The sequence below is a fragment of the Xenopus laevis genome, chromosome 7L (assembly GCF_017654675.1).
Source record: "Xenopus laevis strain J_2021 chromosome 7L, Xenopus_laevis_v10.1, whole genome shotgun sequence".
Lineage (NCBI taxonomy): Eukaryota > Metazoa > Chordata > Amphibia > Anura > Pipidae > Xenopus > Xenopus laevis.
The window spans coordinates 41,979,230-41,993,384 of record NC_054383.1 but is presented as its reverse complement, the minus strand read 5'-3'; the positions used below and the strand labels follow the sequence as shown (position 1 = coordinate 41,993,384).

The following is a 14,155-nucleotide window of genomic DNA, read 5'->3' as shown; positions in this document are numbered from 1 at the left end:
CCATGTAAGGGTGGAATATGAGTGTCTTCTTAAATGCTACTTATCTGCGCTACATTCATAAGAGACTCTTATCTGGGTTGTACATTTTTCAAATTACTCCTATTTTAAATCACTCTTATTTTTGTAGCTACAGCCAAAATGTTCTAATACTAAAGCTTGGGGGGGGACACCTGTACATTTTATTAAAGTGGGAAAACCATTTGTTTCCATGGGGGTAGCTTGAATATTCCTAAATTGCCATTTGTCTTGGTGAGTTGCACAGATTGGAGATGACTGCGCATCAATAGAAAAAAATTCATATATTCTGCTTGTAGTTAATCAACTGTGCCAGCAGGGGGTGATAAACTCTTATATTTGGGAAATCATATATCGATATCATAATGTTCTTTTGAGCCCTGAAAGAAGATGGCAAGGATGCGTTCATGAAGTCAAAATTATTTTTAACAGACACAGTTGCACAGTCTGTTAAGGAAAGTGACAGAAAGAAATGCTAACAAAGGTCAGGCTAATCTGTAGATTTATTTGTAGCTATTGCTGTAGTCATAATAATCTCTGAAAAGAAATCTAGCACTGGGGTCTATCATTAGTGGCCAACATGGGTCCATTTTAATTCTCTGGTTCAGCTACTGCATAAACTAGAATGGGCAGTCCAAGGATCCACTAAGGAGTTACAGATGCCTTTCATACACCAGTCAGGGTGGCAGGGGATGGATAGAAAGAGTTCTACACAATTAATGGCTAAATGCATATGCCAGTCAGTTATTATACTGCTGTGCCATTCAACTGCTTATAACTCTGTATTAAACATTTACTTTAGTGCACATCTCTATTTCATACAATTTTAGAGCTCTGTCTGGTGGGGAATAGTTTGGGGATCAGTAAAACAAGTGTGCAGCCAATTGGCAGGGATGTAATCATTATGGAAGAGAAAAATTCAGAAAAAGTTATGTCCAATTCCTTAAGGATTGCTCTGTGCTGCAACTGCTTAGTGGAATCCAAAAAATAGAAGAAGGACCTCCAGCAGTGATTACTGCAAATAAACCTTTCTTCTGTGTATGTTTTGGGTATAATACCCTTTATCAAGTGAATAACCGACCATTATCAAGTGCACCTATTTAAGGCTCATGTGAACTTTGACCCATTCATCTCCTTACATATTCGAAAGGCACTAGGGTATAAAAAAGGTCTATTTAAGTAAACCCATATATAAACAATGTATGAAACTTATATAAAAATATTAAGACATTTATTGGTACAAAAACAGTGCTCGAGCAGCGATGATAAACACCAATTTACAGGAAATAAAGAAATAACGAAAAACATTATTTAAAAAAATTGGAAAGCAAAGCAACCGCCCATTTGTTGTTTAAATCCAAAATCCCGTAGAGTCCAAGTATCTGGGTTATATAAAAAGTCAATTGAAGTCTCACTTTGGACAAGCCACTGCAACCAATGCCTGGCCTTACAATTGATTGGAAAAATGCACGGAGCGCCTATCCCAGGTAAAGCTAACCAAAACATATCATGCATCGTGCAATCAAATTTTACGAAGAAACATGAAGAATCTACTACTACAGTAATCACTGCTGGAGCTTCTTTTCCTTCTTCTGTTTTTGGATGTTATCTAAATGGCAGGGATGTAAGTACTAGTACAGTAAGTGGTTTAAATCAATATAAATGTTCAAAGAGAAAAACTAGGGAGATCTGTGGGGACTGCCTTCTTGCACCTTTCAGCAAAGGTAATCAGAGGAACTATGGTACTGAAAAATACTCACAACTAAGCTGAATATTTATATTTTAATCATTCAGTGTGCCTACCATAGGACTAGGTTTCCCCCCATATGTAATAAAAGGCACTTAGTTTGCCCAGGAGCAGTAACCCATAGCAACCAAAAAGGTGTTTGATTTTAAACAGGTGACTGGTATAAGCTACTGTAATGGAAGATGGTGAACTTACCCCACGTGATGTCCAAGATGGCGACCTCCTGCTCCACCATGCGGTTCTTCCTGGTCGCAATGTGACGGCATCAGAAACGAGTCGCTCCCGGATTGGTCGCCGGCGACGGAATGGACGCCGGCGTCAGAATGTGCGTCGGCGTCAGGACGCCAACGTGAGGACGCCGGCGTCAGCGTCATGACGTCATCGCGTCAAGTTTTGGCGCCAACTTTGGACTATTTATTCCTGACTGCCCTTTACCTCCTTGCCCAATTATAGGTCTATCTTGCATAGTTCCTGGGTGTGATTTACTGCTTTCTGATTATCTGTGTACCGACTTCTTGCCTGTTTTGCGACTCTGATCCTTGCCGCCTGTATTTGACCATTTGCCTGTTTTCGACCATCCTCTTGATAAATCCTTTTGTACCGCGAACTTGGTGTTTTTGCCTCCTCCTTGGTCCGCACTACATCGGAGCCTTCGGGCCCTGACAGTATAATTGGGCCATGGACCCCTCGGAGGAGCCTCAAGTTCCAACCGATGTCGGCAGAGCCGTTCGTGGATTGGCTTCTCGCATGCACTCCTATGAAGCCCAGCAAACCCACTTCGGCCAGGCACTAGAAGCAATCTTGGAGAAGCTGTCTGCCTTATCTCCTGTGGCTCCAGTTCCTATGCCAGTTCCTGCAACCCCGCTCCAGGTTTCCGAGCCTCGCATCCCTGCACCTCCTCTCTACAGCGGTGATCCGGAATCATGCCGTGGTTTCATCAACCAGTGTGAAATCCAATTCACCCTGCTTCCAGGTCAGTTCATCTCGGAGCGAGCAAAGGTGGGCTATATTATCACCCGCCTGCAAGGGAAAGCTCTGGAGTGGGCTTCTCCTCTTTGGGAGAAGGAGGATCCGGTAATCGATGATGCCAGGGCCTTCATCCGGGACCTTCGCACAGTATTCGATGCTCCTGGTCGGGCTACTTCTGCCTCTGCCCGTTTATTCCAGCTGCAGCAAGGGACTCGTTCAGTTCCTGAATATGCCATTGAGTTCCGAACTCTCGTGGCAGAAACTTCGTGGAATAACGATGGATACCATGCTGCCTTTTACAACGGTCTGGCGATGCGCATCAAGAACGATCTCGTATCCCATGAGATTCCGCCTCGATGGGAGGACCTTGTTGCGTTGGCTGTAAAGGTTGACACCCGACAGAGGGAGTTCCAAGTCGAACTTGACAGGGATCGTGCTAGGAAGTTTTCCAGGTTTCAACCCACCCTGGCTCCGCGCTTCCAAAGACTCCTACTCCCCAGTCCGGCTTCTAATCTTCTTCCTCCTCCTCCTGTGACACCTGCTACTTCTTCTTTGCCATCTGAAGAACCAATGCAGATCGGTCGGGCACGCCTTTCCGAACAGGAGAAGCTACGGAGAAGGGCTGCTGGGTTATGCCTCTACTGTGGGGGAAAAGCTCACTTCGCCCAAGAATGCCCAGTGAAGCCGGGAAACTCCAAAACCTAGGTAAGCTTGGGGAGACTTACCTGGGTGGAATTTGTTCTTCTCCCCATTCATCTGCTCAACGTTTTCTTCTCCCTGTTCAAATCCAGTTCGGCTCCAAGAAGATTTCTTCTCAGGCATTCCTTGATTCTGGTGCTGCAGGCAACTTCATGGATCGTGCCTTTGCTGACAACCATGTCATTCCGCTTCAACCTTTGGCAACCCCTCTTCGTGTCCTGGCGATTGATGATCGTCCCCTTTCTTCTGCCATCATCTCGCAGTCTACTCAGGAACTTTCCTTCAAGGTGGGCACTATGCATTTGGAGAGACTGTCTTTTCTTCTTATTGATTGCCCTTCAACTCCTGTGGTCCTGGGATTGCCTTGGCTGTGTGTTCATAATCCAGTTATTGATTGGTCCATCTCACAAATATCCCGTTGGAGTCCATTTTGTGTACACAACTGTTTGCCTGCTGCCCCTGTCATCAAAGTTTCTTCTGTGTCTTCAAATTATTCTCTTCCTCCTGTGTACCAAGCCTTTTCCGATGTCTTTGATAAAAAGTCCGCTGAGACTCTCCCACCTCATCGCCCCTATGATTGTCCTATCGAACTTTTACCCGGCTCAATGCCTCCTCGAGGCCGCACTTATCCACTTTCTCCCTCCGAAACTTCTGCTATGAAGTCCTATATTCAGGAGAATCTGCAAAGAGGTTTCATTCGTCCTTCCACCTCCCCTGCTGGAGCAGGATTCTTCTTTGTTGAAAGAAAGACGGAAGTTTGCGGCCCTGCATTGACTACAGGGGGTTAAATAAAATCACCGTAAAGAACAGATATCCCCTTCCTCTCATCTCTGAACTTTTTGAACAGCTCAAGGGGGCTAGTTTCTTTACCAAGTTGGATCTACGTGGGGCCTACAATCTCATTCGGATTCGCGAGGGAGATGAATGGAAGACCGCTTTTAATACTCGTGATGGCCACTACGAGTATCTCGTCATGCCCTTCGGTCTTTGCAATGCTCCTGCGGTCTTCCAAGAATTAGTTAATGATATTTTCCGTGATCTTCTGGGACAGTGTGTGGTCGTGTACTTAGACGACATTCTTATTTTTTCCAGAAACCTTTTCGATCATCGTTGTCAAGTACGTGAAGTTCTTTCCAGATTGAGGAAAAACAATCTCTTTGCCAAGCTGGAAAAATGCACCTTCGAAGTTTCTTCTATTCCTTTTCTTGGCTACATCATTTCTCCTCAAGGTTTTAAGATGGATCCCGCCAAAGTTTCTGCAATTTTGGATTGGCCCCTTCCCACGAGCGTTAAGGCAGTCCAGAGGTTTATCGGCTTCGCCAACTATTATAGACAATTTATCAAAAACTTCTCTTCCAAGATCCATCCAATTCTGGCCTTGATCCGTAAAGGGAGTAAACCTCAACTCTGGCCTCCTCTAGCTCTCGAAGCCTTCAAGACCCTCAAGGAAGCCTTTTCTTCTGCTCCTATTCTTCGACATCCTGAACCCTTACAACCCTTCTTCATTGAAGTCGATGCCTCCGATGTGGGTGCCGGTGCTGTTCTGTCCCAAAGATCTTCCTCTGACGGGAAACTCCACCCGTGTGCTTTTTTTCTCTAAAAATTTTTCTTCCCCTGAGCAGAACTACGATGTAGGCAATCGGGAGTTACTTGCCGTAAAGTTGGCCTTGGAAGAATGGAGACATTTGCTTGAGGGTTCTTCTATTCCTGTGACTATCTTCACCGACCACAAGAACCTTGAGTTTATTCAATCCCTCAATCCCCGGCAAGCCAGGTGGGCACTTTTCTTCTCCCGTTTTAATTTTATTATCACTTTTCGTCCTGGCTCCAGAAACAGGAAGGCTGACGCTCTGTCCAGAAGCTTTGCCCCTGAAGATTCCTGTCCTGAAGATCCTGTACCCATTGTACCTTCTACCAAGATTATCGCCGACATTTTTCCCTCCTGTGCCTCTCAGTTACTTTCTGCTCAGTCTTCGGCTCCTGCAGAGACCCCTCCTGGTGTTGCCTTTGTCCCTCCGGAATTTCGTCTTGACATCTTATCCCAAGCTCACAGTTCCAAACAGGCTGGCCATCCTGGGATTAAGAAGACAACTGAACTCTTGTCCCGTTTGCTCTGGTGGCCGTCCCTAAGGAAAGATGTCAAAGACTTTGTTTTGTCCTGTTCCACCTGTGCTGTTTCCAAGTCCGGACATTCTCCTCCCAAGGGTTTACTCTTGCCTCTTCCCATTCCATCTCGACCTTGGACTCATTTGGCGATGGATTTCATTGTCGATCTCCCTGTTTCATCTGGTCACACTGTCATCTGGGTGGTGATCGACAGATTCAGCAAAATGGCTCACTTCACGCCCCTCCGGAAACTGCCTTCTGCTCCTGAACTCTCTGGACTTTTCATCAAACATATATTCCGTCTTCATGGTTTTCCTACCGAGATTGTGTCCGATCGGGGGTCCCAGTTTATTTCCAAGTTTTGGAGGTCTCTTTGCAAAGCCCTTAACATTTCTCTTCAATTTTCTTCCGCCTACCACCCACAGTCGAATGGAGCCGCTGAACGGGTTAATCAGGCCTTGGAACAGTTTCTTCGTTGTCATGTGTCCTTGTGCCAGGATGATTGGTCGGATCTCCTTCCCTGGGCTGAATTTGCCCACAACAACGCCCTGCATTCTTCTTCCCAGAACTCTCCTTTCTTCTGTGTTTATGGTCTCAATCCTTTGGCATTTTCTCAGGATCTTCTTCCTACCAATGTACCTGCGGCCAATGACCAAGCTGCTCACATGTTGGCTATTTGGCATGCTACTGCGGCAAACTAGGAGAAGAGTTCCCTGGTGCAGAAAAAGTTTGCTGACAAGAGAAGGATTTCTTCCCCTCCATACATTCCTGGTGATAAAGTTTTTCTTTCCACACGCAACATTCGTCTCAAGATTCCTACACCCAAGCTTGGTCCTAAATTCATCGGTCCCTTCCCTATCATCGAAATCATCAACCCTGTGGCTGTTCGTCTTCAACTCCCTCCTGAACTGCGGATACCCAATGTTTTTCATGTGTCCCTGCTTAAACCTGCCATGTCTTGTTCTTCTTCTTCCCCAGCTCCTGTTTTGGTTGACGATCATATGGAATTTGAAGTCAAAAGAATCCTGGACTCTCGTATTTCCCGGGGCATTCTTCAATATCTTATCGAGTGGAAGGGGTTCGGTCCTGAGGAGTGTTCTTGGGTGAGAAGTTCCGACGTACATGCACCTGTCCTGTTTCGTAAGTTCCACAGACTCTTTCCTTCCTCCCCTAGCCTCGGTGGTCCTGAGGCCCCCCCTAAGGAGGGGGGTACTGTAATGGAAGATGGTGAACTTACCCCACGTGATGTCCAAGATGGCGACCTCCTGCTCCACCATGCGGTTCTTCCTGGTCGCAATGTGACAGCGTCAGAAACGAGTCGCTCCCGGATTGGTCGCCGGCGACGGAATGGACGCCGGCGTCAGAATGTGCGTCGGCGTCAGGACGCCAACGTGAGGACGCCAGCGTCAGCGTCATGACGTCATTGCGTCAAGTTTTGGCGCCAACTTTGGACTATTTATTTCTGACTGCCCTTTACCTCCTTGCCCAATTATAGGTCTATCTTGCATAGTTCCTGGGTGTGATTTACTGCTTTCTGATTATCTGTGTACCGACTTCTTGCCTGTTTTACGACTCTGATCCTTGCCGCCTGTATTTGACCATTTGCCTGTTTTCGACCATCCTCTTGATAAATCCTTTTGTACCGCGAACTTGGTGTTTTTGCCTCCTCCTTGGTCCGCACTACATCGGAGCCTTCGGGCCCTGACAGCTACCTGCTGATGGTTAATATGGGTTACTGCTGCTGGGCAAACTTAGTACCTTTTATTACATAACCCCATTTGTGCTCACAGGCATGGGTACTGTCATGGGCGCACAGAGTCCCTGTCTAAGCATGAGGACAAAACAGGAAAGGAGGCTATAGTGGCCACACACAAGGGGGCTCATTTATAAACACTGGAAAGTAACCCATGGAAAAGTAAACAAAGTTGGAGCAAGGCTCCAAAAAACGGAAAAACTTATCTAGATAAACATCTCATGCCTAACGTGTTTCGTGTCAATAGGACACTTAATCATAGGCTTGACTAAATAAGATGTTTATCTAAATAAAAGTTTTTTCTTATATTTACCTATTGGTCTGATCTGTGTGTGACCTACTTGAGTGCCTTGCTCCAACTTTGTTTACTATCCGCTCCCTTGGGCTGAGGGCCTGGGGCAGGAGGACCTGGACCACACACGTAATTTGGTGAGTTGCTCCATTAGTGAAGCCTTTTGCTTATACATGTATATCAGTAACCCATGGAAACCAATGTTGCTTTCATTGTGCTGCCTGTAGCTGGCTGAAAACAAGTAATCCATCATTGGTTACTATGTATTACTGTACAGATACAGGTTTGCCCAGTATTGATAAATTAGCCCTACTGTAGTCTTTAAATTAGGGATGTACCGAATCCACTATTTCGGATTCGGCCAAACCTCCGAATCCTTCACGAAAGATTTGTCCGAATACCGAACCAAGTCCGAATTTGCATATGCAAATTAGGGGTGGGAAGGGGAAATTTTTTTTTACTTCCTTGTTTTATGACAAAAAGGCACGTGATTTTCCTCCTCGCCCCTAATTTGCATTTGCAAATTAGGATTCGGATTCGGTTCGAGCGGGCAAAAGGATTGGGCCGAATCCTGGATTCTGTGCATCCCTACTTTAAATAAACGTAATATATTTTCTTTACAGTCTGGTAGTGGTCTTGTTTGAGGGTCTGCCTGACTCTTTTCTGAGTACCACTATGATTTTATCAAAGTCTCATTAGTAATATCAGCAGTTTGCATAGACTGTGAGCATCTCATTGCATATATCTATAACAAAAAACCTGCATTGTATTTATTTAAAAAGACACCAAGGGATTCATTTTATTAGTGCATCAAACTGAAATGTGTCTGCAAAATGGCTTAATTAAAATCTAAGCAACTATCCAATATACATTCAATATTACAATTATTAATGGTTCTAAAGTTATCGGTAATGCAAGTGTAGTCAAAGTGTTTGTTTATCCCTTTCTGTTCTCTGAGTGCCTCTCAAAAGTAACAATAGTCAGGTCTCTGCCAGCCAGCTTAGCCGGTTTACAGCATTGTTTCAGAAGTCAGAGCCAACAGTGCAGTATGTAGACAGTCACTGCTGTCAATTGCAATTACATTTACAAATAACTTTAAAACCATTAAAAATGTTTAATATATATTAGAAAGTTGCTTAGCAAATGGTCCCACTGGCTACTATTTGGTGAATCCCCAGAATACACGGCTCTGATAGCATAGACCAATTACTAGATCTTCCTTTAGGTTCGCTGTTGATGACCCCTGACGTTCAAACCTGGCGTTGAAATCCAAATTTAGGTTGAAATACCAACTTCAATTCACCTCCCCCTATAAACTAGGGTACCTGACGAGCATCATTTCTCTGCCTAGAAAACATTTGATGATAAGAACAATGCTACCTGCTCGGTATTATCTGCTTTTTTTTTATGGTTATTTAAAAAGGTTGACATGTATGTAAAATATATTTTCAATTGATTTGTATTCAGTAAAAGAAATATATACTGTATGTCTTGACAGTAAATAGGAATATACTATGACATAATACAACACTGTGCATAAATCTGAAATGTGAACATATATTATCTTTATTATCTTATTGCAAGCAAAGAAAATAAAGAAAAGAAAGTTGCTTAGAATTACATTTTCTTTCATTTTGAAAAAAAGAAGAACTCACTAAAATGTCTAATATTTTTAGTCACCTATTGCAGAAATGACAGCTTTAAAGTAGAACTAAACCCTAAAGTTAAAAAAACCCTACCCCTCTACTGCCCCCAGCCTAGTTGCTACCCCTGGCAAATGCCCCTAAGACTTTACTTTACCTCCGTGCATATTCTGCCTAGTGGAGTTCACAGGCGCGATCTTCAGTCGCTTCGGTAATCTTCGGAATGAGACTGGCACTTCGGCAATCTTCGTGAGTTTCGGTGAAACAGAAAATTGCTCGAACTGTGCATGCGCCACTGTGCCGGTCTCATTCCGAAGATTACCCAAGAGGAGTAGATGGCTGCCGTGAACTCCACTAGACAGAATCTGCTTGGAGGGGTAAGTAAAGAGTTTGGGGCATTTGCCTGGGGTAGCAGCTAGGCTGGGTGGGGAGGAGGCCTATGTAGAGTAGGGGGGTAGGGGTTTTTTAACTTTAGGGTTGAATTCTCCTTTAAGGTTATAAGGTGTAATTATGATCTGGCTTTGCACACAATTTAGTAGAGATTTGCTCATATCAGGGCTCAGACAGGCCCAAGACATCTACCTTTTTGTTCTTGAGCCACTCCACTGCTACATGGCTTTATATTTGGTATCATTGTCCTGCTGCCAGATGAACTTTCATCCAAGCTTCAGTTTTTTTTAGCGTATTGAAACAGGCTCTGTTTCAGTTTTTCCTGTATTTGGGTCACCCAAAAAAAATATTCCAAATCCTATTTTATAATGTTATTCAAGCAAAATGAACTTTACTTACACTGTATGAATTATTTGAATCTCGTTTCCATCAGTCTGGGAACTAATAATTATAGCAAGCAGGCAGGAGCCATTTTGTGGACACTGTTATTCAGGCAAGACTTGCATCATCTCAGAATCTTGTTTGTGCACCAGAATAGGGGACCTGATGTCAATCCCCACGCCCTGGCTACACAATTAAACGGTGAAGAGAACGGGGGGAATGTGTGGAGAGCAGTGACAGTGTAGGAAGTGCTGAATGGAAAGTGAAAGTAATTATCTGCCCCGCCTCTATGAATAAGGCATAGAGGAAGGGCAGGCAATATTTGATTGACAGCTGAGCTTTTTAAACAAGTTTATAACTTCTATGAACACTTTAATAAAAAAAATAATTTGGATTTCATGTTTAATTTGAAAAGGACTTTTATTATCCAGCTTTTTATGTCTGGGTGACAGGTCCACTTTAAGTGTCAGGGCTATTGGTCATCAAGGCAGGATTAGTAAAGACATAGGGGGATGCATGTACTAAGTGACAGACAGAACAACCCTATTATTGAGTACATACAGGATAGGCAAGCTTGGTACTGGTAACTGGCAGGATAGGCAAGGCTGGCATGGGTAAAGTGGACTGGAAAGACAGGCAAGGCTGGCTGAGTTCAGCTCACAGGACAGAAAACAGTCTGACAACAAAAATTCAGGAACACATAGGGAAAAGTTCAGGAGTACAATATTAAATAATGACTTAAAATTAGGCAAAGCCATTGGCGTCATTTGGGAGCTTAAAGTTGCCCCTATATTGGCCTGACATATTAATAGTGCATCTCCACTAGTTTCGGCTGATGAAGTTCACCTCACTGCTTGATGCTGCTACCGCCGTATGTCAGTGTAGGCAGAGATCAAGTAGTAAAGAGCTTTCTGAATTACACTGGTCTGTATGAGACAGTGGAACCAAGAAGCTTTTACTGAAGAATAACTTTGAAAAAATACAGCTAGAGTTTGCCAGAAACCACTGGAGCAACTCAGTTGCAATGTTGCAAAATGTTTTGTGGTCAGATAAGAGTTTTTTTTGGTTAAAGGTCATGGCAATATTTAATAATAATGAATAGAGCAAATATAAATATACCGTATATACTCGAGCATAAGCCGAGTTTTTCAGCATCCAAAATGTGCTGAAAAAGTCTACCTCGTCTTATACTCGGGTCAGCGGGCAGTAGCTGAGATTGCAGTCACTTTTAATCATTCCTATACCAACAGTTCACTTGGGGAGAGACTGCAATATCCCACAATGCCCTCTGATGGTTATATGAAAGAATAACAGTGCGCCCTCTGTTGGTTATATGAAAGAATAACAGTGACTGCAATATCACACAGCGCCATCTGTTGGTTATATGAAAGAATAACAGTGACTGCAATATCACACAGCACCCTCTGTTGGTTATATGAAAGAATAACAGTGCACCCTCTATTGGTTATATGAAAGAATAACAGTGACTGCAATATCACACAGTGCCCTCTGTTGGTTATATGAAAGATTAACAGTGACTGCAATATGACACGGCGCCATCTGTTGGTTATATGAAAGAATAACAGTGACTGCAATATCACACAGCACCCTCTGTTGGTTATATGAAAGATTAACAGTGATGGCAATATCACACAGCACCCTCTGCACATGGTAGTGGGACATTGGGACAATGCACACAGTAATCCGTTTGGCAATTCTCTGTCACCATCAACTTTGCAAAGAAGTCCGGTTGATCGCTGGGGGGGTCTCTTTGGCGGAATGTGCGCTGCTGGGAGACAGGGCTGTAGTTGTGTCTAGGCTTATACTAGAGTCAATAAGTTTTCCCAGTTTTCGTAGGTAAAATTAGGTAACTCGGCTTATACTCGAGTATATACGGTATATTAAAGTAAAAACAAACATTGTCTATACCTCAAAAAACAATATATACCTGAAGTGATATACTGTGAGCACCACAGTCATCTTGTTATATGATAAAGAATTGATGGGCTGGTTAATACCCAGATATGAAGTGTTCAGGATGTGTTTGCCCTACACAACATGTCTTATCCCCAACCACACCCTGTCTATCCCAATCACATGCCACCATGAGCCAAGGCCCATCCTAACCCACATGATTGTGCTTCTAGCTGTTCAGATGTGTGATTACTTTGCAACGGGTTGGGGTACAGATTACTGACATAGGGTGACTGAGCTGTTACTGCTGGTGACCTAGTGAATGGTATGTGACACCCAAAACTTTTGGGTTAGTTGACATGTCTTTTCCCTCCAAAAGACTTGAAAGCTGTTATTACTGCAAAAAGATACTCTACAAACCATTAAAGAGTGCATACAGGATACAAACAGCATAAACATTTTGAGCAAAAACTTTTTTTTTCCATGACTGTATTCACCTTTTGCTTTCATACTTCATTTGTTTCTTTAGCACAATAACATACTGGTCCATAATATTTTTTTCCTTCGTAATGTGCTATTTAACAAACATTTGAAATATTAAGTTTTATTTTTGCCATAATAAACTCCCCTGATCATTGTAGGGCTTATGAGACTCGTTCAACCCCACATTTCAGCCAGAAACAATAAAGCTCATTGTTGGCACAGGGTAGAGTTCCCTGGGGAAACAAACGTTATGACAAGTATAAAGTGTGCACTGTCTCATCACCCTCATTTCATTACAGTCGCCCCTTATGTGCCTTTTCCCACCTCTCTAAAAGCTGACTGGATGTAACGTGACTCTGTTTTTTTTTTGGTCCCACACAGGGCAGCAGACGGAGCACAGACTGCACCACGAACCCAGAGAGTCCTTCCTTCCCCAAGCAGCCCAAACCGCATCAGAAGTCCAGACCCTTCCATTTCATGGGCAGCAACCCAGTCAACTTTACTAACAACTGCTCAGCCAAGATTGCTGCACCTGGAGAGCATTACTTCTCCTCCAGACAGTGAAGCATACTACGGGGAAACTGATAGTGACGCAGACATCCAAGCATCCCCAGCTCATCCACCAAGTAATCAACAGCATCACAGCCAGCAACCTCCTGCTCCAGAAAAGCACCGCAGGGCACGGAAAAAGAGTCCCAGATCCCCACCAGGGAACAAGACAGAATCTGAGCAGCAGTCTTTATCTGAGATGAGTGGATATGAGAGTGGACCTGGTGGTGTTGCCGAATGTGCTTTACAGCCCAATGTAGGGGTGGCCAAACGTGAAATTGTATATCAGCCTGGGGGAAGTCGGGCTGAAACCCCTTTCTCAGATGTGGAAGGCTTTTTGCCATCAGATGATGTGGAACAATTGCCTAGAATTACTTCTCCATCCCATGAGTCTCTGCTGCTCCCACATGCTACCAAAAGCATCCGAGCTGAAAGGCATCTCATTCCCATGATAGGACCAGTGGACCATCCGGTAGATGATGATTTGACAACTACCTACTCAGATAAAGCCAGAGAAGCAAGTAAGTATTCCCTCACAATTAGTTCTGTCTGTTTTGTTTTACTCTCAACTCTGCTTTAGATATCAGGATCAATTGCTGATTGGTCCTCACTGCATCATTTACCTGTTCTCATTCTTACATCTATTTGGTGCAACCAAGATGTCCAAGTCAGAGATTCCTAATGAAAATTCTGTGCCTACATACCAGCTCTGACAGACAGGTATCAACATTGGCTGCAACATGATGTGGAGTCTGCAGTCCCTCTATTTTTTTATATGTAGGCCAGATTGAATTTTAGAAACAGGCAGAAGCAGAATAAAATAATCCTCACAGCTGCAAAGTATGGCAGCGCTCGTCCATCTTCCTCCTAAAATCCAGATTGAACTTTACATCAGTCAGGGCCCTATATACATACCTTGGCTCCAAGCACTCATACTGACCTAGTGTCTTATATACAGTGTTCGGACTAGAAACAGGGGTGCAGGGTACATACTTTGGCTGTATAACTAAATTGCAGTCTTGGGGCTAGTGAAGTTAGAGATTTTCACAGTCTGAGTGAAATTGCTCCACTCTCCATTCATTTCTATGGAATTTTTATAAGAGTATTTATCAATGGGTGAAAGTGAAAGTTCACCCTTTGATAAATACACCTTTAAAAATCCCATATAAATGAATGGAGAGAGGCGGTATTTCACACTAGCGGACTGTGGTTAT

At 43.6% G+C, this 14,155-nt stretch overlaps 1 protein-coding gene across 2 annotated transcripts in view; it reads left to right on the top strand.

The window, feature by feature from the left end:
* The window catches only part of synpo2l.L (synaptopodin 2-like L homeolog), a 66,503-nt gene that overhangs the window by 31,510 nt on the left and 20,838 nt on the right, over window positions 1-14,155 (top strand). For both annotated transcript variants that reach the window (XM_018225419.2, XM_041568847.1), the window contains one exon: window positions 12,774-13,462. In XM_018225419.2, coding sequence (XP_018080908.1) covers window positions 12,774-13,462 — 689 coding nt within the window. The remainder of the gene's footprint in view (window positions 1-12,773; window positions 13,463-14,155) is intronic.